We start from the raw sequence: 24,192 nt of genomic DNA on the forward strand, positions 1-24,192 counted from the left end.
ACAAATAGTTTAATAAACTTCACATGGATAGCATGTAAAATGTCACTAAAGCTAAAAATTCCTGGAATGTAGGAATACTGTACATGATAAGCTGTACTGTAAAGTCACTGAGAGACAGGCGATAAGCTCCTATAGAAGTGTTATACTTGGCTTGCACACAAGATATAACAGACCCTGTGATTAGTGCTGGTGTGGCTCCAAAGCGACAAATGAGAGCACAGGTGTACAGCAGGTAAACAAAAGAGAAACCTGTGTAAGAAGGACTTTCAGCCTGTTACCTCGCGGCTGCGTCTTTCCGGGTTCAACCCGCGTCACATGAAGCTGTCACTATTGTCCTCATTTACTCTGCTGTGACACCCTCCCCCTCCTCCACTAGCTGTTACAATGTTGCGCTTTATAATGAACTGCAATGGACACACAGACGTCCCATGGTACTGAAAAGGTGAGTGCAAATGAACTGGTGTATTTTTCATCAGCATAATGCTCCGTTGATACGTTTGGTATCAATGGCTTCAGCAGGATGACACCGAGGACCTTATGATGGTTGTTTGGTCACTAAAAAAAATATTAGTCACATTAAGCAAACATAAGCTTCGCAACTGTGGCTCCTTTGTCGCCAAAATGTGACTCGATACCTGCAGGTTTTGAAGTGCCTGGTGGTGTTTTATCAGAAACTTCCTCACAGTGCAGCCAGGACTCACAGTCCATTTGAAGCAGCCTGTCTGACAAACGGTTCAAAGCAGCTCAGTGTGTGTGTGGGGAAACCAACTCACCAGGGGTCAAACTCGTGGATGATGCTCTCGAAGCGAATGACAGCGAAGAGCCTGGAGCTGAAACCGGCCAGCCAGGCCAGGAACAGGATGGTGAAAGACAGCAGGGACTGCCATCCGGCCGGCTGCGACAGGCCGCCGGACAGACCTCCTCCTCCTCCTCCTCCTGCCCCGGCGGTGCTGCCTCTCTCCGCGACCGCCGTGCTGCTGCGCCCGTTCCCAGAGTACGACGCTCCGGAGTTCAGTGAGGATTTGTGTTTGCTGTCGGGAACCGGGTGATGCTCCGCCATATTCTACGTCAGTCCCGTCGTGGCAAGCAGCGAAACGAGCTATCTGGTATCACACAGGAAAGTAAAGCCCCCCCCACCTTCTCTGCCACGCTCCACTTCCGAAACCACTTGCACCACCTTCCCTACGCGCCCCGCGCCCCCCAAAACACCGGCTGTAGTTCCAAACTTTCTAACCTTACTTCCCACCGACAGCAAAAGCAGCTAAATGATCCCAGGAAGTCACATAGCAGCGCGGTTCTGCAGCATACTGGAAGTGACACATGCGGCTCGGGCTGTTCCTCCTTGCTTCCTTGGAGCGGGGTAAAGGGGCGGGAGCAGCGTGTGGAGCAGGAAGAGCTGTCAGCCTCTCACAGCGAGACAGGTACAGCCAAGAGGGACACGGCTCCGAGAGAAGCCCAATCCCATGGCAGAGCTCTATTTGACAGACAATCAGAGCGACCAATGAAAAAACAGCAGTGTGACCGCTGAAGATGCGCTAACGCGAGAGAAGGGCGAAAGACGGGATGACAGAAAGTCACACGAGCCAATGAAATAAATGAATTTCACAGACAATAACGCATACTGTATATTAACAATGGGAAACCGGTATGACAGGAGCGGAGGCATTAAAGGGGCACTACAGAAATTCTGTTCGATAGACGGGGGACTCACAAGACACAGATTTTTAAAGAAAGACACTGATTTTTAAAAAGTGGTCAGAATTGAAGCAGCAGAGGCAGATTTTCTGATTTCTAGTCCCTAGTACGATCAAGATCCCAAAACAGTGGATCCTACAATGCAACTATAGAATCTTTAATCAAATGCCATCAGGGTTTTTTTTATTTTTATTTTTTTTATCAAACTTTGGAAAGCGTCCTTCAGCCACAGAAGACATTATACAACCGTTTTCACAGATTTTTCAGTACTCCTCCAGTGCGCACTGGGATGGTTTGTGACAAATATTATTGAATGCTTTATTAATTATTTATTAACAATTATTTTTACAGATGATTTACTAACTTTTTTACTAACATTGGAGTATTAGAGAGTGGGAAACTCTTGACCCTTCATTAACTGCAGACTTAATATTCATTCTCCTTTATTAATAATTTATAAATATAAGTAACTGCAGGCCTGATGTTTAATTATTCTCTTCTAATGACTATTACAACGTGACTTTACTATTAACTCAACAGCCAGAAAGATTTTCACAACCTGGCAACCCAAAGAAGTTTCTGATGGTTTATAAAAGATCTGTAAATAATTAGTATACAATTACCATTAATGAAGGCATTATTACCATGTAAACTATTATAAAGAGTGCTTCATTAGAATGTGGTGCCCTATGTTTCATTTTAGATAAATATTTCTGTTCTATTCTGTTCTATCACTGGATATACACTGAAACAACTGGTGTGCAAAGAGCCAACAGATCTACAATACTTAATTTCCCTGGCCCATGAAACAAAGCTCGATTCCTCCAGCAGTTTGGGGAATCTGAGACTATAAGATCTATGTCTCTTGGATACAAGTAGTCAGATAGAGAGGTTCTGTTAAAACCCATCCTCACAAAGAGAAAAGAGGGGAGGCATAGTTCTGAGATGAAAGAGCTGTGCTGCTTGGGGAGGAGCTCCAGAGCTTGATAATTCATCAAGTATCTGTTGAAGCAAGGGGCGGCTTTCTGAACAAAAAGAAATGTTTGGAGACTAATGAGGTTCACCTCTATGCCGAACAGAGGCGACTCTCATGAGAAGAATCAACAAAGAGAGAATAAAGACTTGAACAATGTCACTGCACTGTGTATGTCTAGCTATTGATCCTTATTTCTACTGCAAATGAATGTTGAGTGATCTTTCTGTCTATATTATATGTTTGTCTATATCAGTTTCTTAACTGCTATTAATTATTCATCATTACACAGTGCGAGGATTGAGCACATTGTTTTTCACATGAACACGTCAGTTTGGGGTTGCTTGATAGTAAAACTGAAAGACTTGGAGATTCAGTTGGTCTGTTCTTCACTGGGTTTCTTCTACTTAAAGGACAGGAGCTTCTTCTTTCATTTGTAGTTTAAAATCTGTTGAAACTAAACATTAGCATGGGTACCACAAGGGTCAATCCTTGGACCATTGCTTTTTTTTTTAGCCATGCCTGTGGTGTGGCTTTATGCATAGCAATGTCAGGTCACCACTGTCGTCCAGACTGAACGATCTTAACAACTATTGAAAAACTGCTTCATGCATTCATCTCAAACAGATTAGACTGCTGTAATGCTCTCTTTATTGGATTATCTGAACAAACAAAAGGAATGCTTCAGCTCAGAGTCCTTGCGGGTACATGCAAAGCTGAGCATATTAGTTCAGTACTTAAATCCCCAGTACATCTCTTACCTCTTCCCTGACTACAAGCCAGTCAGACCTCTCAGGTCACCAGGCGTTGGTTTTCTGACTGTACCTAGAATAAGATTCAGATCTAGTGATGGAGCTATTCGTTTCTTTGCTCCTGGAACAAACTGCCTGATAACCTGAGATCAGCCCACAATGGAAAGCAATCTGAAAACTTTTATATTTTCTCAGGATTATAATGAGATGTGTGTCCGTGTATGTCTGTGTTAGTGGTTGTTTATGTCTTTGGGGTGCATGTGGGTTCAGATGCAGGTGGGTGGCTGCACATGTATTTAAATGTAAAGTACTCTGAGTGTAGCTGTAATGAAACATGCTGCCTTGCCTCCATATAATATATGTAAAAACAGGCCATGTGTGTGTGTCTGTGTTGTCTCATGGTTTTCTATTTATACATGTACTGCGTCACCTTTAAGAGTGCAGGCGAGTCATTCTCTTTCAGCCTGCAAATGCATTGTATCTTTGTCTGTGAGTAAGGAAAGACAATAACATACTGAGGCAAACAATAACAAAGGAATAATCTCCACTCTTCTTGGAGTTGTACTTATTATGTGCACCAACTTCCGTCACATAAATTACCTTCCATTCTTTGCAGTGTCTGCAAAACACACACAATCACCGACATGCAAATACACTGCTACACATTGCAGGAGAGATGAAGTTGGAATTTTAAGGCTGACCTGTATCTCCCTGTATCTTCTCATACCCCAAACTCAGTTCTGCAGATGATATGCATTTTAAAATAGTTAAAGTTGATCATATACTTTTGTAGAAGTAAAGAAAATTGATTAAAGTGAGGTAAATATATAAAAGCAATGATCTAGTGATCTTAAAATCTAACTGCAAATGTCATATCTTCATTTTGTTCCAATCTATAACACTAAAGGAGAGGTTTGCACAAAACAAGATAAAAATTAAAGATCAAAAACTGTAACGGTAACCCAATATTTTCTCCACGCTAGTTTTGCATAATGTGGTAGATGTGAAAATAAAAGATTAGTTCCATTTTTCACATCAGATGGTTGAGTAATCTTCTTGGTTAATGTGCAGGCCTGAGCCTTAAATTACAGCACATCCGTCCATTATCACCAAACCTATTGAAACCTGATAAGTGTTTATGAAAATGTGTTTCAATTTCCTGTAGATTTAATACAACTTCTGCCTTCCTCTTCTACACACCATGTATCTGATGTTGGCAGGGATAAAACATGACTACTGAACATATATATGATTAAATGTAACATGGCCTACTGATGTTAAAATATCATTCACTGTCAAATACAACTTGCAGGCCCCCATATCAAAAGAGTAATCACATGCTTAAATGAGCATGAATCATCATTGTACTAATCCTACATGTTTTAACCTGCAGGTATTAAGGTAATTAATGACGTGGTGGAGAGTGACCTTTGCAGCTAATGAGACAAATTCATTCATTTGTCACATCTCTGCAGTGTGCACTCTCAGATGCTGCAGATTCAGTGACTATCTTACTATCGAAACACAGGAAGCTGTTTGTGGTGAGCTGTGTTTCGGCTTTCATGTTTTCAGTTGTGTGACTGTACTTTTCCAGCAAAGATGAAGCAGTTTGACTCAGATTTTAGTCTCAGTCAGTTCAGCTCCTCAACTGACTAAGACCCCTACCCCTCCATCCCTTAATATCGAAACTCTCTAAATTTAACTTCTCATCTAGAGCACTGGCATTGATGTCTTCATATTTATCCAATAGGATACAATGTGTTAAAGTTCGTGACACACTTTCCAGTAACATTAAGTGCACAATGGGTGTTCCACAAGGGTCAGTGTTAGGTCCCCTATTATTTAGCCTATATATTAATGATCTCCCTCAACAGTGTCATGATGTAGAACTGCAAATATATGCAGATGACACTGTTGTATACACACATGCAAAAACAGCTGAGTTAGCTGCTGCTAAGCTAACAATTGCATTGGAAAGGATCACACATTGGCTTGATCAATCATGTCTGAGTCTAAATGTAAACAAGACAAAGGGTATGTTTTTCTCTAAGACTATGGTACAACCTCCTAACGCTGATATTTTCATAAAGATGAAAAAATTGACATAGTTACTGATTTTAAATATCTTGGTGTGACACTAGATCCAAATTTGAACTTTAAGAAACATGTTAAAAAATGGTTAAAACCATAAAGTACAACTTAGCAAATTTTAGACATATTAGAAACTGTCTCTTTTTGGACGCAGCCAAGATATTTATGCAAGCTATGAGTATTTCCCGTATGTCTTATTGCATCACATGTTGGGGGCAGGCTGGAGAAACAGCCATAAAACCTCTTGAGTCCTTATACAAACAAACTCTAAAAACTCTGGACAAAAAGCCAATGCATTTCCATCACTGTAGGGTACTGGAGAAATACAATTTACTGGGCTTTGACAATTTTAGATTATTCTCAAATTTGTACCTAGTTTATAAAATTTTAAATGGTTCGGCCCCTCCTCCACTATGTGACTTTGTGTTTCACTCGCTCAGTAAGTTCTATTAGATCCTCCAGAATATTCTCTATAAAAGACTGTACCATACCATTTCGTCGGACTGCATTCGGGCAGTCAGCTTTCTGTGTGAAAGCCACAACTCAGTGGAATGCCCTACCTCATGATATGAAGAACTGTAGTTCTATTAATACATTCAAGACCAGACTGAAATACGTATTAAAGACCAATCAGCTGTGTGACCACTGAGTCTAGTTTACATTATTAATTTCTAATTGACATTGTGGGTGTATGTGATGTGCTGTTGTCTTTGTATTTTGTATGGTGTGTTCTGTGTGTTTCTTTGTTTGTTTTTTGTTTGTTTTGTTTTGTTTTGTTTTTTTGCTTTGTACTGTTTGTTGTTGTGCTGTTGTATGTTTGTATGTGTATGTGGGGGACTCCGGATGTAATTTAGCTTCGAGCTAACTCAGGTGCAGTGCATCTTTAATGTTTAAAACTGTCCCAATCAATAAATCAAATCAATCAATCAATCCACCCAGACATTGTTGTGCCACTGTGCCATATGGGAAAATAAGATTTCTGTAAAACATTTATTATGTGAAAACAAGCAACATACTGAATGCATTAGAAATGTTGTATTAGAATATACATACATACGTTCCCTTGTTTCTTTATGTAATAATTCAGAATTTAAAAAAATACTTTTTGAACCTCAGCCTTCATTTTCTGGTTTCTCATTGTGTACAGAACCTCAGGAAGCTGAAACAGAGATAGAGATCAATTTTTCTGCACTCTTCCTTTGCATTAGACATACAATATATATTTGTATGGCCTATTCCTTCTATTCCTTACATTTACCTCATTCCACCCCACACCTCTGTTCATACTATCATAGATGGCAAGTATTGATACATTTTGGATTAAAGGAATAGTTAGACATTTTGGATAAATATGCGTATTTCTTGCTTAGAGTGAGATAGGAAGTTTGATACCACTCTCATGTGGTTAGCTGGTTAGCTTAGCTTTGCACTAAGACCAAAAACAGGGGGAAACAGCTAGCCTGGCTCTGTCCAAAGGTAACAAAATCAGCACCTAATGATATATTGTTCTTCTTCACTATCAAAGAGAACAGATTAAAACCACTCATAAGGTTTCTTTCACCCCTTTGCTTCTTTAGAAATTTGTGGGTTTTTTTTTTTTTTTTCAAATTTGGCATTCTGATTTGAAGAAGTTACAGTAAATAGTCAAATTAATCTCACTTTTTACTGGCATTGGGTCACACTTGGCTCACTTCCTGAAAGGATGTTCACACCCAAACTGCAGCATAATACCTGAATCAGCTAATCCGACTCATTAGAAACACATCATCAGATATCACAACGTGTGAAATTTTATGAGAAGGTGTGAGGGTCAAAAAGACTTTCTGTCAAGGCCATGATTTGCAGCACAGGGTAAATAAACCTACCCGTTGCTTGCCCATATTCTGTAAAGCAGTACCATATCCATCCACCTGATGGCAAACTTAATCTTTTTTTGTTTTTGTGCAGAATACACCTGTAAATGTCTTTTTGAGATGTTCTTTTAGGTAATATAGTATCTAAGATGACATTGCCTATTGTCTTTTGAATCTGGATAAAGTACAGCAACTGAGGAGCTAAGAGAGAAGGGGAATTTGTAAAAGGAATTTGAAAAAAGAAGAATTTGTTGGGCTTAAATATAGCCCAACAAATGTGTGACAAGTAAATTATATTGTAATCATATCATATAGACTGTACACATATGCTATGAGGGAGATAACAACAGACTGATTGGCAGCTAATTTGCTTCTGTAAGAAGCTGAGTTGTTCGAGATGTGGTATATATATATATATAATAGGATGTGATAAGGTAAAGATAAGGATTCCTCTGAGGCATGTAAGATGTGTTACATATCATCTCCCACACTGGATAAACTGGAGTTATGTACACTTGATGCTTGTGTTTCATTGATTGTTCTTGTCAGTGAGCATGTACTGTCCACCCACACAGCAGCCTGACAAAATGCAAATGTGCACTGTGCAATAAATAAACACTGAAGACTTCATGGATGGGCAGCTTTGCTTAAATCCACAGGTTTTGAGAGAATAATTTACTTTCTGCAGCAAGTCAATATCATTTAGCAGATAATGCAGAGAGTTACGTTAAGGTCTAATTCAGTCTTGTGGAACCATATGGGCTTAATGAGTTTGCTGATCTGAACCCAATCACATAATCAACATTAACCCATGTTTCTTTGTCCCTATAGGCTCAGGGGTGCTGGTGAGAAAAAGCAATCTGACTGAAGATTTAACCTAGGGCGGTCCAGGGGCCTCCTTAGGTGACTTTTTTTTAATGGTGCAGTTTGGTGCATCCTGGCCAAGATTTTTATCCATGGCAAAGGTACCTATTTATACATGAAAGTATAAAATAAAACATCTTAGCTTCAAAATGTATGCTACTAGTGACAAAGGAGTCCTATTTCTCTCCTTACTGAACAAACTTGTAGGCCTACTTATTTTAACTATCCAACTATATTTTAGAATAAAAACACAAATATCTGTACTTACTATCTTTATCAACTTTAAAGACAACCAGAATGTACATCAATGAGTAAAAGAAAAAAGTTAAAATTCTTGTCACTTGCATATTTACATATATGATGCACACTGACAGTCACTACTCCTATTAATACTACTTATCAGTTCAGTTCTTTATTGATACTCTTATCCGTTCTTTTTCATTAATAAATAATTGCTAAATTGCTAAAAAAATATATTATTAAAAAAAAAGAATACATTTAGAACAGGATAAGAATTTATTTATATTTTAAATATAATTAAATGTTTCCAGAGCAGCAACAGTAATGTTTACAACAGCAAAGTCACTATATAAACTCAATAATATCTCACTGGGAAGAAAACTAATATGTCAATAAAATAAATATTATTCCTGACATGGAAATACTGAGTGAAGTCACTGTCAGTCATTCCTCAGCTGCTGGTGTGATTCACTGGGAGCGGCTGCTTTGTCAATTTGCTAAATTTCAACAGTTCGGCTACATACAGACGGCTTTAGCTTGTACTTGTGACAATTCACCAGAGCTCTTGCACTCATGACCTATAGTAAGACAAAGTCCGATATATTGCTTCATTAGATAAAATGTGCTGAATGAGGCTGGCGCATCATTATGTGGGTCTAGCAAGCAAAAGGTATGAGTTATGACTAATGTTTTGACAAACTCCTGCTAATAAAAGTGCACTAAACTTTAGTTGGTGGGTTGTGAGCTATAAACTATTTGTTTTATTCACAGATTTTAACCAATGGATTTTCCACATTAAAGCAGAACATACCATCCTGATTGCTAACATGGAAATTTACTTTTTCTTCAAATGCTATGTCGTAACATTGTGTTGCAAAGTGTGAGTCACCAGGAAGATCCGAGGTGTGTATAAATACAGACATCTTAAAGCAGCAATGACTTGCAGAGAGAACAGACAGTACGACAGCATCAAAGTTAAGAATGGCATCAACCATGGAAAAACACCAGAAGGGTAAGAATCTGTGAGACTTTGGTACAACTTTTCACTGGACAGATAATGCATCTATTTTACTTTAGAAAGATGACACAATTACTGAATTACTGTACATTCAAATAAACAAATGTTATATTAGAGATAATGTAGCAATTACAGGGGCTAATATTGGATTATTATTACTGATTTATTTATATTGATGTGATGTTTTGTGTAATATAACAGCAAAGTAACTACTTGTAACTACAGCTGTCAGATAAATGTAGTGGAGTAATGAGTACAACTGTCACTCTGATATGTAGAAGAGAAGTATAAAGTAGCATCACATGGAAATATTTAAATAGAGTGTCAAGTTTATACTTAAGTGAAGTAATTTGAAGTTACAAGTTACTTTCCGTCACTGCCCACAGATTCACTAACAAACACAAGGCAGGTCTGTATAAGAATATTATTTAAAACAGTCAGACTTCAGTGATACTTATAATAATGTAATTTCATGATATATCGTGACTTTTTTCATTCATTTAGTAGTATTTATTTCATAGGCAGCAGGGAGGGCTGCTTCCACCTGTAACACCTGGTGTGGGCTGATTTTAGGTCAACTGTTTTGCATTGATGAGGAAACGCAACTTTAAAGACCCAAATGATCAAGTGTGTAAGATGTGACACCAGCCTGACAACCTAGAGCTCTATGTGCGGTAGAGGCACATAGAGAAAGTGAAGAGAAGGTAGGAGGAAGTAGGAACATTCTTAGCTTCAGAGAGCTGTAGGGGGTGAGTGTGTTGTTTTAATTACATAATTAAATTTAATGTAGTATGTAGGGCATGAAAAAGTTGTGTTCAGGTATAGTATATCTGAACAAATGCAAAACAATTCTTTCTCAAAATACACCCAGAGTTACTTTAAATGCTTATGATGTACTGTAAAAAGTTCAACTTCAATATAAAGGCTAACAGGAAAAGTGCAAAACACCAGGAAAAAGATTGGTCACTGAGTCATGTTGCAGTAACCTCTAAACTGAGGTAACAATTATTCTTGGCACACATTTCCCAGAAGACTTCAGGAAATAAAGTGATGACACTGACACCAAGCGTGATATTGTATTTTATTTTTATTTTAGCTGACAAAGAAAAATTGTAATTTGAGGTCAAAGGCTTTAGAAAAAACGTGATTTTTGACCACATAACACAGACAGTTTTGTATTTTCAGAGGAGAATTGCAGTAAAAACCAGAGCCCCGAGGCAGACTGTGTGCAACCAGTGAAATGTCCTGTTGTCATAGACGACGTTCCCCTGAATGGCCCCACTTTGAACGTACATGCAGCAGAGGGCTTCATCAACCAAGCCATGGCCATCATTATGGAGGATGCGGTGAAAAAGGCCACTGATGTCCGAGAAAAGGTAACCAGTGTAATTAATTCTCTCCAGGTGCAGCATATTCAAGGGAATCTTAAAGGGCATCTTTGGAAAGATTTTATTCAAATATGCTTCCAGTATATGTATTAGGACTACTGCTGCCACATTGACATTGAGATGTTTGTCCATGCTGACCAGGTTTGTGAGTGGTGTCCCCCCGAGCAGCTGAAGGAACTGTTGGACCTTGAACTGAGAGACAGAGGAGAGGCTGAGTCCCAGATCCTGCAGCGCTGCAGAGATGCCATCAGATACAGCGTCAAGACCAGTACGTCTTCAAGCTTTAATGAATTACTGTAAGATCAGAGTCAGTTCAGGGGGTCCAACTCAAGAAATGTTTCCCTTACAAAAGTAGCTCTTATAACTAAATGTAGTTGAAATAAACAGACTGGATAGCTATCTATGTTGGTATCTCTGTGGCAGTTTAGAAACAGAAAGTGGGCTGCTGTGTGGTTTCAGGTGGTTGAGGACTGTAGCTGCCACTGAGAACACTAAGGTCATGGACTCTATATTTTTTTCTGGGAATTTGGGCAGAATCTGGGGGGACTTTTCATCGTACAATAGGCTGATTCTTGCATTCAGGATGGAGTATCCAGAATTTGATTCCTGGCAGTGTGGAGAAGAATTTGACATCATATACACTAAACTGAATAAATAATATATACATTTTTTAAATAAAAATGAAAAATGACAGAGCTTTTTAATGTTGAAAAGTTTCAAAAGGACAGTTGTTGATATTTTGACTGTCGCCAAACCAGCACTTTCTCTAGGACAGACAGAGATTTATACTTACATGAACTGTTTGGGCAAAATGATCCAATGCTGCAGCATAAATGAAGTTAAATTTGCAACATCATATACTCATCGTTTTTTGTTCTGTATCATTTCTGTAGCCCATCCTCGTTTCTTCAACCAGCTGTATGCAGGGATGGAGCCCTACTCCATGGTGGCAAGCTTCGTTATAGAAGCCCTCAAACCCAGTCTGTGAGTCACGCAACTTATAGTCATAATTAAGTCACATTTGTAAATATTTGTGTAGAAACCCAACAGTATTCTTGTACAACCTTTGAAATCATCTTGTTGTAATAATATTGTTCATACTGTATGGTCTTCATCAGGTACACCTATGAGGTGGCTCCTGTCTTTACTCTGATGGAGGAGGCTGTTCTGAGGAAGATGATGGAGATGATCGGCTGGGAAGAAGGAGGAGACGGAATCTTCAACGCAGGTACGATCGCTGACAGCGACTAGTGTTTACACCTCTGTTGCTATCACAATCTGTCTTTATTGTTCGCTAATCAATTCTTCCACCTAAAAATGTGTTACATGCAGTGCCAAGGCAGATCAATAATGATGTAATCATTTTGTTTTAACAAATAAATATCATCCTGTGTGCTGTTTATCCTCCAGGTGGCTCAATGTCCAACATGTATGCCGTGAACTTAGCCAGGTACCATCACTGTCCTGACATTAAAGAGCTCGGCCTCTCTGCTGCTCCACGACTGGTCATGTTCACATCACAGGAGGTAGGTTTTACTGGAACTTATCAAGCTTAAGAGCTAATAGTCTTTTTTAGACCTGAGTTAAACATGTAAACGTATATTTGAAGTAACCTCTTTCTCTCAAATTAAAGATTTAATGAAGATACTGAGCTAAGTAGCTGGATGTTTTTCCTTCATATAATTTGTCTGTGTTAAAGCTCCTGTGCACCTTTGCAATTCTAAATGAGCAGAAAATTGTTTGCCAGTCAGTTTTTCACAGAAATGAATTACTTACTTGCTTGATTAAGCAGATTAAATCAGTCCTCATCACGTCTCATGAGGGACACTTAGCTCACAAATGTACCAGACCTTTACAGTTTAACTATGGAGAAACATGAATTACATCTGATATGTGTGATTATATTCATCTTGGTTGTTGAGTTTGAATAAATGAAGCTGACCAGAGCAAATACATTTTTGTTGACAGTCTCTGTTTAATCTCTTTCAGTGTCATTACTCCATTTCCAAAGCAGCAGCTTTACTGGGCATCGGCACTAAAAACGTTTACGTGGTTCCATCTGATAAAAGGTAAACTGCTTTTCCCACACACTTCATAATCCTGCCTGATATCCTGGTTCCTCCTCTGTGAACAGAGAGGCCTCACTAGTGCCAGTTTGACAGTTAGCATTATGATGATGCCTTCATGGTGTTTCCCCCACCATTTCTGTGGAAATTAATTTTTGTAGAACGGAACTGACACTCAAGACATTCATTCTTAGAAACATCCTCCTACTAACTAAACCACAGAAGAAGTTTGCAACGGAAGTCAGGCAGTGAATATAGTTTCATCTCAACATAAACTGACTCTTGTGTCACAAACTGAATGATGAATTATTATGTGTGTTTGTCAGAGGGAAGATGATCCCCTCGGCTCTGGAGGAGTTAATAAAGGCTGCTAAAAGTGAGGTGAGGAAGCCATCTTACCTGTTTAGGGTTTGACTTGGAGATACATTGCTTTACATGTTCTCAAATGTTGCAAAAAGCTGCAATATCACAGAATAAAATCTAGTTGTGTTTGTGTTCAGGGTGCACTTCCCTTCATGGTAAACGCCACAGCAGGGACCACAGTGCTCGGAGCGTTTGACCCCATCGAGGAAATCGCAGACATCTGTGAGAAGCATGACCTGTGGCTGCATGTGGACGTGAGTTTATTCATTTATTCATTCAGTCATTCATTAGCCAAAAATCTTGTCTTACTATCAGTCTAAATCTCTTTTCTCTTCCCTCTTCTGCAGGCATGTTGGGGAGGAGCAGCTCTGATGTCTAAAAAACACAAACACCTATTAAAGGGCATCCACAGGTAAACAAATCAAAGCAACATTCCTGTTTGTCAGTTCCTGTCAGTCAAGTTTCATAGCACTGTAGCTGTTGCAGTCATAAGGAAGAAGCATTTTGACCTCAGCTCCTGAAGTGTGCTACATACATGGTGAAATGGAAAACCAGATGTGTTCAGTGATAACACACTGACTGTAAACACTCTCTCTGCTGTGCTGTTTGTGTCTGATAAGGGCTAACTCTGTGGCCTGGAACCCTCACAAGATGCTCATGGCATGTCTGCAGTGCTCTGCTTTCCTGGTCAGAGACAAAACGGTAAGACTCAATTATCACCTGATATGTCTTCTGCTCCACATAAAGCAACACATACAGTTCAGTGGTACTCAAGCTTTTTCTTTGGCTCGTGAAACCATATCTGTGTAGAATGAACCATTTCAGATCGTTGAATTTAATTGTCAGGAGAAGTGAGGTTGACAACTATTAAATATTTTACAGGAGAAAAACAGTTTAGATAGGCAACTATATGTATATGAACATCTCAGAAATTTCAACTTTAAGTTGCCTCTTTGAATGTATAATTAAGGGAGAAAGAGAGTTAAAGGATCACAGATATTGGATATGATGGGGAAATGAATTTATTTAAAGGGGATATATTATGCATCTTTCCAGGTCTATATTTTAATCTGGGGCTCTACTGGAATATCTTTGCTTGATTTACAGTTAGAAAAACTCCTTATTTAACTCATACTGACCCTTTACACATCCCCTCATTCAGCCTCTGTCTGAGACAGGCCATTTTAGCTCCTCTCTTTAAGGCCCCTCTCCCAATGAGCCCACTCTGTTCTGATTGGCCAGCTTCAGGAAGCTTCCCCTCGGGAGACTTCCACTGGTTGTGAAGGCTATGTCAACAAACCGTTTTTTACTTGAAATATCAACTTCTTACATGCATAAATATGAGAGTGGACAACACAAAAAACATGGAAACATGGAAAAACCTTACTACAAACCTTAGCAACAAAGGCTACGGAAGGGATGGCCATTTATGGGTATGGTAGCAAAAAATGTTGCAAAGGAAGCGCTCAGAGCTAAATACGTTTTTGAACTTTGACCATGTTTAACATAGATAACTGACATTGTAACATTATACTATGTATAACGGAAAACCAAAAAACCACTGCTGAAGTGAATCCTAAACTCAAGTCCACCCAGTCCAACTTGTACTTAATGTGTGAATGTAACATTAAGCAGTAAGAAAGAACAGAATGTGTTAGCTCTTAAGCCACATGGATGAGTGAAATCCTCATTCTGGGTCTGCAGCAGACCAGTCAGGCACAGTTCAGTACAGTGTAGTCCTCTTGTAGTTTCACATTAAGGTGAGATGACTGAGCAGTTTTGTCTGTCAGAGAGCTGGAGAGAGGCAGAGGTACCTAGCATTGAGTCTGAGGGACAGTGGACAGTTGACATATTATGTACAATATTAACTGCAAAAAATCCTGTTATGTCAGCCACAGCTTTGAAAAAATGGTGTGACATTTTGGGAAATGCGGTTATTTTCTTTCTTGTCAAGACCAAGTTGAGAAGGGTGATACCTCTATCAATATGCTGGAGCCAGCAGCTGGTCAGCTTAGCTAGCATAAAGACTGGAAATGTGGAGACAGCTAGCCAGGCTCTGTCCAAAGGTGTAAACTGTCTAAATCTGAGTGAACACTGTATGTTCTTACTAATCTTATGTGTTGACTCACAGTACACGTTTTAATGTGTGCATGGCCAAAATGTACAACTTCTATGTTCACACTGTAATGATCAACCAACCAGTCTTGACGTGGCTGGTCACACTGAATGCAAACAAAATTTGTTCAAACAAGACAATCATGTCCTCAATAATGCTCACAAAAAGAGAAAAGCAGTGTGCAATTCTACTATGAACAGAAAGGAAGAAGAAAAAAAGAAAAATATGAACCAGCAAATGGAAGTTCAGCAAAGCATGGTCTCAGTCAAGTCTGCAATTAGCTGCAAGATGTAAGATACTTCTGCAAAAATATTAAAACAAGCCCACTAGTTTATAACCTACAATAGTTTATAGACTGTATATAAAGATGGACGTAGCAAAGTGTGATGTCACCCATTGATTTGTGTTGGAGCTGGTTTGAAGCCCAGAGTTGCAGTTTACTGTCGGCACCATCCGTTTGGAACCAAGACTTTTCAAATAAGCAGCGCGGGGTGTTTCCTTACACGCTGGAAACATGCCCCGCTACCTCAGACTAAAGCTAATGCTAACTTACTGGGAACACCAAGTGGTGCAGATTTGTGGTAACATTAGCTAACTAACACGGCAGGTATCATTATCAAGTAACATTAAATTTATGACAATATTGCAACAATAGTCCGACTCAGTGCGAGTCCAGGAGCCATGGAGCAAACTGTCAATCACAGCTGTCACTCAACACCCATACGGCAGACGTCAAAGCTACTATTTGTAGTGGAGCAATAATTACCAAATTATTTAAGGGACTTCCATATTGGCTTCATTTTCAGGCTGTGGTTGTTGCTGCTTGTATATACCAGCTGTTTGGACAGAAGTCTGACACAGTAATGCTCAAACTGTAGACAGCCAACCTTTACTAGTTGGGGCGACTGTTTCAGGGTTTAAAATCTGGTATAATCCGTCAAGTATCTGTCTGGTTTAAAGCTTGAAAAGGATCTTAAAGGATATCAGGAAGTCACTGCTTCCGGATTAAACAAACAAGATATAACATATTAATTAGTGAGCTTTGGAGGTACTGATGGGCAGTACCTTGGTAAAAATAAATAAACATATTTCCCAAAATGTTGAACATTATTGTTGGAACTTAATTTCTTTAACTGGCTGTTTCATAAAAACAGGCAGATTGTTTTTTGTAACTGAATTATGCTGATACAATACAATGATTCAATGTGTAATAACAACCCTTTCTATTTTATTATTTAAGTGTTTTATTTTATTTTATTCTATTGTTGTGTGTGATGTGATGCTAGACGGTGCTGTTATAATACTTAAATTTCCCTCGACATTAAAAGTATTTCTTATTCTTATTCTTACAGTAGCTCCCTTAAAACATGTCTTGTGGTAACCAGGGAGCAAGTGTGAGATTTGTTTAATCCTGTTTGTTATTATGGATACACTTTGGATAACATTTTTCTTCCTGTGTTCTCATTTTGAGTGTTAATGCAATATAAAAAAAAAACGTTTATGCTCAGGGAAATGAATATATGCTGTATAAACAATTCTTGTCATTGTGTCTCATCAGAATCTCCTCCAGCGCTGCCACTCTGCTCAGGCCTCCTACCTCTTCCAGCAGGATAAGTTCTACGATGTCAGTTATGACACAGGGGACAAATCCGTCCAGTGCAGCAGGAAACCAGACGCCTTCAAGTTCTGGCTGATGTGGAAGGCTTTGGGAGCCAGCGAACTGGAGCAGAGGGTGGACAGAGCTCTCGCTATGGCCAGGTTAGTCAGAGGAAACAGACACACTGACAGGATGGCCAAGTTGGTTAGACCAGGTTGGCCTACAGCCAGAGGGTGGTGCAGATCTTCTTTAGATGTTAATAAAGTATTCTCATGACAAAATCTATTATATTAATGTGTTGTCACCTAAAGCTAGTGGTTTTTCAGTTGCTCATTTAGATACAAACAGTTGTTACAGTTCAAATGACAATCTCAGAGCCCCAGTAAAACCCATGCACGCTAACTGATGCTCAAGTCATTGTTAGACATCAAATCAGCTCTCAGAGTTGATTTAGACAAGAGAGCTGTTAGACAGTGCACTCTAGTGGTATTTTTGTGAACAGTCACATTTCTTACAGTCATCCTGAGACATACATCTCTTCTTCTCTTATTTTTATCTCATGGCTTTTTCTTAACTGATGGTAATTTGTGTAATTTGTGTTACTATTCTAGATTATTTTTAGAGTAGAGTGAATTGCAACACTTGCCAAAGATGAGGAGCATATGAACCTAAAGTGAATATACCATGATTACTGTGATATTCTGAAACTAAATGTGCAGGTTTTTTGCAGGTATCTTGCACAAGAAATCAAGAAAAGAGAAGGATTCCGTCTGTTGATGGAAGTAAGTTTTTCCATAATTTCACATAAAAACAACACTGAATTTAGTAGAATAAATACATTTCAATTAAGTTTGTGACATATTTAAATAATTAGTTATTTCTGTAGTAGATGCCACATTTTAAAATCTGCTTTCCTGTCTACAGCCTGAATATGCGAATATTTGTTTCTGGTACATTCCACCAAGTCTGAGGAACCTTCCAGACAGCCCTGAGCTCTGGAAAAAGCTCCACACAGTAAGTAGCCAGTTACTGAACAGGGATATTTTAACATTGTGACAATAGAGGATAGTCAAATTCTCCTATGGTTATCCCAGCTGAGGTGCTTGAATCAGCCATTGATCGACAGCAAATCAAGACATTTGCACAGATCTGGTTACATAGTATGTTTGTTAGGATGTTGTCAGGACTCTCAGTCATTGCAGTGTCCCCTCTCTCCTCTTGTAGGTGGCCCCTGTGGTGAAGGAGCGCATGATGAAGAGGGGCAGCATGATGGTGGGCTACCAGCCACACGGAGACAAGGCCAACTTTTTCAGAATGATCATCATCAGCCCTCAGGCCAGCAGTCAGGACATGGACTTTGTCCTGGATGAGATACACAATCTGGGAAAGGACTTGTGATGAACTGTCAGTGTCGATGAAAAGCCTTTCTGCCCCTCTTTATTCATCTTAAAGGGACGGACTTGTGGACAAGCAGGTCATTCTCACCATCATCATCATACATTCTTTCTTCTTGTGATAATTTTCTCAGTTGTTTTTGGGAAACTGTACCTGCTGGATTCCACTGAGCATATGCTCGTTTACAGAATATCCTCACAGTTTCCTCACCTATGAATTGAAATGGCTCAACTGTATGTCTATCAGAAGATGTAAAGGGGATACTATGATTTAAAATTGTTTTTGTTGAATGATATTATCTGGGTAGTCAATGTGTTTATACCTGTTGCTTTTTTACATATGTGGGGACCTCCTGGGACTTAATCCAGGATCCCTTGAGATCCCCAGAAAACGAGTAATGTGTGTTAAATGAAGTGAAAGACAGGAAAGTAATTTTATGTAGAGGTTTGCCATGTCTGTCAGGAATATTTACGCTATAGAGACTTTTGTAGTGTTTGTGTCTTATATTTATATGGTTTGGGGTCAATATGCTTACAGAACCTGTGTCTTCATGTTGCGCTCATGAGTCATGTCTCATGTTGGCTGATCTTCAGCTGCTCATTTTTTGTGACAAGTGAGTCTTGGATTGTGTTTCTGTAGATAAATGTGGTTCCATTGAGGAAAACGTTTTATAACTGTTTTAAATAAACTAAAAATCTTTTGCTTACAAGTGTCTATGTATTTTAATCAAACCCCAAAAAGAAACAGAGGTGACCATTTATTCTGTGCATCAGTAGTAATATACTTTAGCTCTCACCACTGATCTGAGAAACAAACTGGATGTTTTACCACCGCTCAGCAAGTCAACAAAGGTCTTCTACTGTAGATTTAGTTGGACAGAATCAATAGCTGGAGAGCAATTTGAAAATCATAGCCCACCTTTGCGTTTATCCAGCTAAGTGAAAATATCTAGCAGGTGTCACTGACCTAAAACAGGTGAGCAGTAGATCCATGAGCTTTGTGCTCCTGTGTAAGCACATGATGAGTGAGACAGCAGCTAAAGTAGCTAAAGAGACAACAATAAACATTCATTCTCTCCATCAGTAGAGAATTATCTCACAAAGAACACCTTGAACATCTGTTTTTACTAACAAAAAGCTTATATTTGAACGTGACCATTAAGAGCTATTTCCAAATGCTGTGCAGCAGTTGAAGACCACAGTTGGAGTCATCAACGTCATCATAAAATGAACAATTATTCCGTAAAGATATGCCAGAGAGCCATACATACATTACACATCTGGATTTGGATGAGTCATGGAGTCATTATGAGCATCAGTCCATGTGTCAGAGGTGGAAGGAACATAGTATTCAAACTATAGATGTGTGTGCAGGTAAAGAAAGCAAATATATATCATAATCTGTCATCATCTTAATAGTAGAATATCCTGTATGCACTCTGAGCAAGCAAGAGTTTTGTCAACCTTGAGTGTCACTAAAATTGCTCAAATCTAAGCAGCACAACCCTGGATCACTTTATATGAGAAATAATGTCTTATACAGTGTCTTCTCTAATCAAGTGATCATGAGCTACTGCACATGTCTTTCTCCAGTCAATACTTTGGAATGTGAAATCTAGGACTTTTCCACCTGCACACAAATAGGATCGACTATTTAAAATCAATTTGGTATTGACTGAAATGTGCCAGCACCAAGTATCCAGACTTTTAAGTACTGAAAGTTGGCCTAGAATGATCTTACTATTCTTTACTTATTCTTTGATTAAATTTTAACACTTGATTTCATCCTTTGTTAACTGAAAAAAAAGTTTTGTACAAATGCATGTTATATATATTTTTTAAAGCTGCACTAATCATTATTTTTATATGCACAATTGATCATGTAACTGTGAATCAATGTGAAAGGCGTTGCTGGTAGTGACAAAACAACAGAGAGTTATCACCTGGCTCTGTGGTTCCCCTCAGTTCTAAAGAGTGTTTTAGTGTCTTTCAGTTCATTATTTTGGTTTTGTGACTTGCATCTTTACTGTTTTGGTTCAATCTCACTGCTCTCATTTGCAGCAGCAGCAGGTGTTTTCAGCACTGATAAATCCACTGTATGCTACCTGCCCATAACAGACAGCAGACATACAAAGTTAGCTGCTGGCTAGTGAGCATAGTGCAGCATTTAGCAGCTAAAGAGCCAGATACACTATGTCCCTCAGGAGTTAATGGATACCAAAACAGAGCTATCAGTCATTTAATACAGAGTAAAAGTAAAGTGTATCTCATTTGTTTAAACTGTGCAATAAACTGAAGGGTGAAAATGATTTGCCAGGGGGTTATGTGGTGGACTACTTGTTGGCCGGGGTGGGACCAGTAACTTCCTGGAATCTCCACTGGTTGCCTTGTGTCTGTATTTCCCAAAATGTCCAATGCTTTAAAATATCCCTGTTCAGTAATTAATTACTCACAGTGTGGTAAGTTTTTCCAGAGCTCAGGGCTGTCTGGAAGCTTCCTCAGACTTGATGGAATGTACCAGAGACAAACATTCGCATACTCAGGCTGTAGATGGGAAAGCAGATTTTAAAATGTGGCATCTATTAGAGATATAACTGATTATTTAAATATGTCACAAACTGAAATGAAATATATTTACACTGAATTCAGTGTTGTTTTTTTGTGCAATTATAGAGGAACTTACAAAAACTTACTGCCATCAACAGAGGGAATCCTTCTCTTTTCTTGATCTCTTGTGCAAGCTACCTACAAAAAAGCATATTTAACTTCAGATTATTGCACTAATGAGGGTTTAGTACATATTCTGGTAAAGTTTGAATGCTTCTAAACTTTTCAGTGTTGGTACTGGATTTTGTAATACGTACAAACACTCAAACATTCTTGGTAGTACTGTGATTCCTCATAAATATACAAGTAGTCTACTATACACTAGTAGTCTGTCAGTTTAGGTCAGGTAACAAAACATCAAAATCTTTGTTTGATTCAAGTGTTTTTATTAGAATTTTTCATTATCACCTGAGGAGAAAACGCCCTTCTTGTCTGCAGCATGACATCACCTGTCTAACCAACTTTGCCATCCTGTCAGTGTGTGTTAGCTGCAGCCCTGCAGTGTGTCTATTTCCTCTGACTAACCTGGCCATAGAGAGAGCTCTGTCCACCCTCTGCTCCAGCTCACTGGCTCCCAAAGCCTTCCACATCAGCCAGAACTTGAAGGCATCTGGCTTCCTGCTGCACTGGATGGATTTGTCCCCTGTGTCATTACTGACATCAAAGAACTTATCCTGCTGAAAGAGGTAGGAGGCCCGAGCAGAGTGGCAGCGCTGGAGGATACTCTGAGGAGACATACAGTCAGTAAATATACTTTTTTTTTTTACATCCATTTGTGGATAATGCAGTAAAACTCTCAGGGGGCTTCTTAGCTTAATGCAACACTGCTTACATTCACACATATAAGTTAGACTGGCTTTACTGTATGTGTTGCTTTATGTGGAGCAGAACACATATCAGGTGATAATTGAGTCCTACCGTTTTGTCTCTGACCAGGAGAGCAGAGCACTGCAGACATGCCATCAGCATCTTGTGAGGGTTCCAGGCCACAGAGTTAGCCCTTATCAGACACAAACAGCACAGCAGAGAGAGTGTTTACAGTCAGTGTGTTATCACTGAACACATCTGGTTTTCCATTTCACCATGTATGTAGCACACTTCAGGAGCTGAGGTCAAAATGCTTCTTCCTTATGACTGCAACAGCTACAGTGCTATAAAACTTTCCCAAACAGGAATGTTGCTTTGATTTGTTTACCTGTGGATGCCCTTTAACAGGTGTTTGTGTTTCTTAGACATCAGAGCTGCTCCTCCCCAACATGCCCGAGGAAGAGGGAAGAGAAAAGAGATTTAGACTGATAGTAAGACAAGATTTTTGGCTAATGAATGACTGAATGAATAAATGAATAAACTCACATCCACATGCAGCCACAGGTCGTGCTTCTCACAGATGTCTGCGATTTCCTCGATGGGGTCAAACGCTCCGAGCACTGTGGTCCCTGCCGTGGCGTTTACCATGAAGGGAAGTGCACCCTCAACACATTTTGTTCTATGTTATTGCAGCTTTTTGCAACATTTGAGAACATATAAAGCAATGTATCTCCAAGTCAAACCCTAAACAGGTAAGATGGCTTCCTCACCTCACTTTTAGCAGCCTTTATTAACTCCTCCAGAGCCGAGGGGATCATCTTCCCTCCGACAAACACACATAATAATTCATCATTCAGTTTGTGACACAAGGGTCAGTTTATGTTGAGATGAAACTATATTCACTGCCTGACTTCCGTTGCAAACTTCCTCTGTGGTTTAGTTAGTAGGAGGATGTTTCTAAGAATGAATGTCTTGAGTGTCAGTTCCGTTCTACAAAAATTAATTTCCACAGAAATGGTGGGGGAAACACCATGAAGGCATCATCATAATGCTAACTGTCAAACTGGCACTAGTGAGGCCTCTCTGTTCACAGAGGAGGAACCAGGATATCAGGCAGGATTATGAAGTGTGTGTGTGTGAAAAGCAGCTTACCTTTTATCAGATGGAACCACGTAAACGTTTTTAGTGCCGATGCCCAGTAAAGCTGCTGCTTTGGAAATGGAGTAATGACACTGAAAGAGATTAAACAGAGACTGTCAACAAAAATGTATTTGCTCTGGTCGGCTTTATTCAATGATGACTGGTTGAATCTACTTAATCAAGCAAGTAAAGAATTCACTCCAAGATTAATTTCTGTGAAAAATTGACAAGCAATTTTCTGTTGTGAAGGTGCATGGGAGCTTTAACACATACAAGTCATGTGAAGAAAACAGTGTAATGCATAACTATGCAAAATGCAGTGATTTTTCAGTCAGATAAAATCAACCTGTTTAAAGCAGCTTCCTTAACTCATGAGAGAGTAACTGAAAAAAAGTTCCACGAAAAGGCCAAAAATCCAACAATGACCTGATCAAACTAAATATAACACACACTTAAACTGATATTGACTCTTTTAGGTGGCTAAAATATGTTTTGCTGCTTGCCTTGTCCACAGCAGTACATTGCTTAGTTTCCATGCTGGTACTCGTGACTGCTTCTCCAAACTAGGAGCATACCGAGCATTGGTAGCAGGTCTCTGCTGTGTGTGTGTCCAGGGTGGGGCCATTTAGAAAAAGACTGTCAAAGAAAACTGGAGAACATTTCGCTGGATGCCTCAGCTGTGTTGCAGGGCCCTGGCTCCCCTACACTGGCACAAAATGAATCAATAATTAAAGCTGCAAGCAGCGATGAATGGGCCCTCGCGCCACCGCGCACGTTGGGCCGCGGCGCAGTCGAAGGGCTTCTGTCACGGGCATGTCGATGTCTTCAGACCCAGGCTGTTTTCAGACAGTGCAAGAAGGAGATAAACATCACTTCCTTTGTCCACTATTTTGTCTGCTGCTGGGGCTGCTTTGCTGAAATTTCGTAGGGGCCGCTATTCAGCCAGTTTACAGCACTGATGGAATATTGTCATGTAGACATGTTGAGGACGGGAGTCTTATCAAACATGTAAAGTCTGGTGCAGACTGGAGCATGTACAATAGAGTTACAGCAACTTCCTCTGTCATGGTGAAACATCAAATCTCAACGGTGCAAGGAGGAGAATTTTCTGCAGGGTGAGACATGTCTGTCTTGCTCACGCCTGTGTCATCAAAATTATGCAAGTTTTAGGCCCTTTCACTTGAATTTCAATTAGTAAATTGAAAACTCTTGATGAGTTTGTGTGTAA

General features: G+C 39.4%; 3 protein-coding genes across 6 annotated transcripts in view; 1 reads left to right on the forward strand and 2 right to left on the reverse strand.

The window, feature by feature from the left end:
• Positions 1–1,362, reverse strand: part of LOC121905430 (dolichyl-diphosphooligosaccharide--protein glycosyltransferase subunit STT3B-like) — a 62,080-nt gene extending 60,718 nt beyond the window's left edge. Inside the window, exon 1 of the mRNA XM_042423649.1 lies at positions 774–1,362. Coding sequence (XP_042279583.1) covers positions 774–1,060 — 287 coding nt within the window. The 5' untranslated portion in view covers positions 1,061–1,362. The remainder of the gene's footprint in view (positions 1–773) is intronic.
• Positions 387–19,194, forward strand: LOC121905431 (acidic amino acid decarboxylase GADL1-like). 4 transcript variants are annotated; one of them, XM_042423652.1, is made up of 17 exons: positions 387–442; positions 8,196–8,329; positions 9,348–9,480; positions 10,672–10,862; positions 11,016–11,142; positions 11,768–11,858; positions 11,993–12,102; positions 12,285–12,400; positions 12,864–12,943; positions 13,267–13,321; positions 13,441–13,557; positions 13,651–13,715; positions 13,924–14,005; positions 16,978–17,177; positions 17,747–17,798; positions 17,941–18,030; positions 18,241–19,194. In XM_042423652.1, exons 3-17 carry the CDS (start codon positions 9,450–9,452, stop codon positions 18,412–18,414), a joined length of 1,581 nt encoding a protein of 526 aa, XP_042279586.1. In that variant the 5' UTR covers positions 387–442; positions 8,196–8,329; positions 9,348–9,449; the 3' UTR covers positions 18,415–19,194. The 4 variants fall into 4 exon arrangements, with proteins under 4 accessions (XP_042279586.1, XP_042279585.1, XP_042279588.1 ...); XM_042423651.1 differs by lacking the exons at positions 387–442; positions 8,196–8,329 and adding an exon at positions 8,905–9,138 and having other exon boundaries at positions 9,240–9,480; XM_042423654.1 differs by lacking the exons at positions 387–442; positions 8,196–8,329 and having other exon boundaries at positions 8,905–9,480; positions 9,873–10,862.
• LOC121905432 (acidic amino acid decarboxylase GADL1-like) lies at positions 14,948–23,049 on the reverse strand. Its single transcript, XM_042423655.1, has 9 exons — positions 22,977–23,049; positions 22,595–22,649; positions 22,371–22,487; positions 22,213–22,277; positions 21,936–22,017; positions 21,539–21,742; positions 21,104–21,151; positions 20,864–20,954; positions 14,948–15,097 (listed from the first exon to the last, which is right to left on the reverse strand). The coding sequence occupies exons 2-9, from the start codon at positions 22,640–22,642 to the stop codon at positions 15,090–15,092; spliced, it is 663 nt and encodes a 220-aa protein (XP_042279589.1). The 5' UTR covers positions 22,643–22,649; positions 22,977–23,049; the 3' UTR covers positions 14,948–15,089.
• Positions 23,050–24,192: the final 1,143 nt, after the last annotated feature.

The sequence above is a fragment of the Thunnus maccoyii genome, chromosome 10 (assembly GCF_910596095.1).
Source record: "Thunnus maccoyii chromosome 10, fThuMac1.1, whole genome shotgun sequence".
Classification (NCBI taxonomy): Eukaryota; Metazoa; Chordata; class Actinopteri; order Scombriformes; family Scombridae; genus Thunnus; species Thunnus maccoyii.

Excerpts from the sequence above, each read along its gene's own strand:
- LOC121905431 (XM_042423652.1), top strand. The coding sequence starts at position 9,450 with ATGGCATCAACCATGGAAAAACACCAGAAGG. Across the intron at positions 9,481-10,671 it reads CATGGAAAAACACCAGAAGG|AGGAGAATTGCAGTAAAAAC; the intron begins GTAAGAATCTGT and ends TTGTATTTTCAG. Across the intron at positions 17,799-17,940 it reads GATTCCGTCTGTTGATGGAA|CCTGAATATGCGAATATTTG; the intron begins GTAAGTTTTTCC and ends TCCTGTCTACAG.
- LOC121905432 (XM_042423655.1), bottom strand. The coding sequence starts at position 22,642 with ATGATCCCCTCGGCTCTGGAGGAGTTAATAAAGGCTGCTAAAAGTGAG. Across the intron at positions 22,278-22,370 it reads ACCTGTGGCTGCATGTGGAT|GCATGTTGGGGAGGAGCAGC; the intron begins GTGAGTTTATTC and ends CCTCTTCCTCGG. Across the intron at positions 21,743-21,935 it reads TCCTGGTCAGAGACAAAACG|AGTATCCTCCAGCGCTGCCA; the intron begins GTAGGACTCAAT and ends ATGTCTCCTCAG.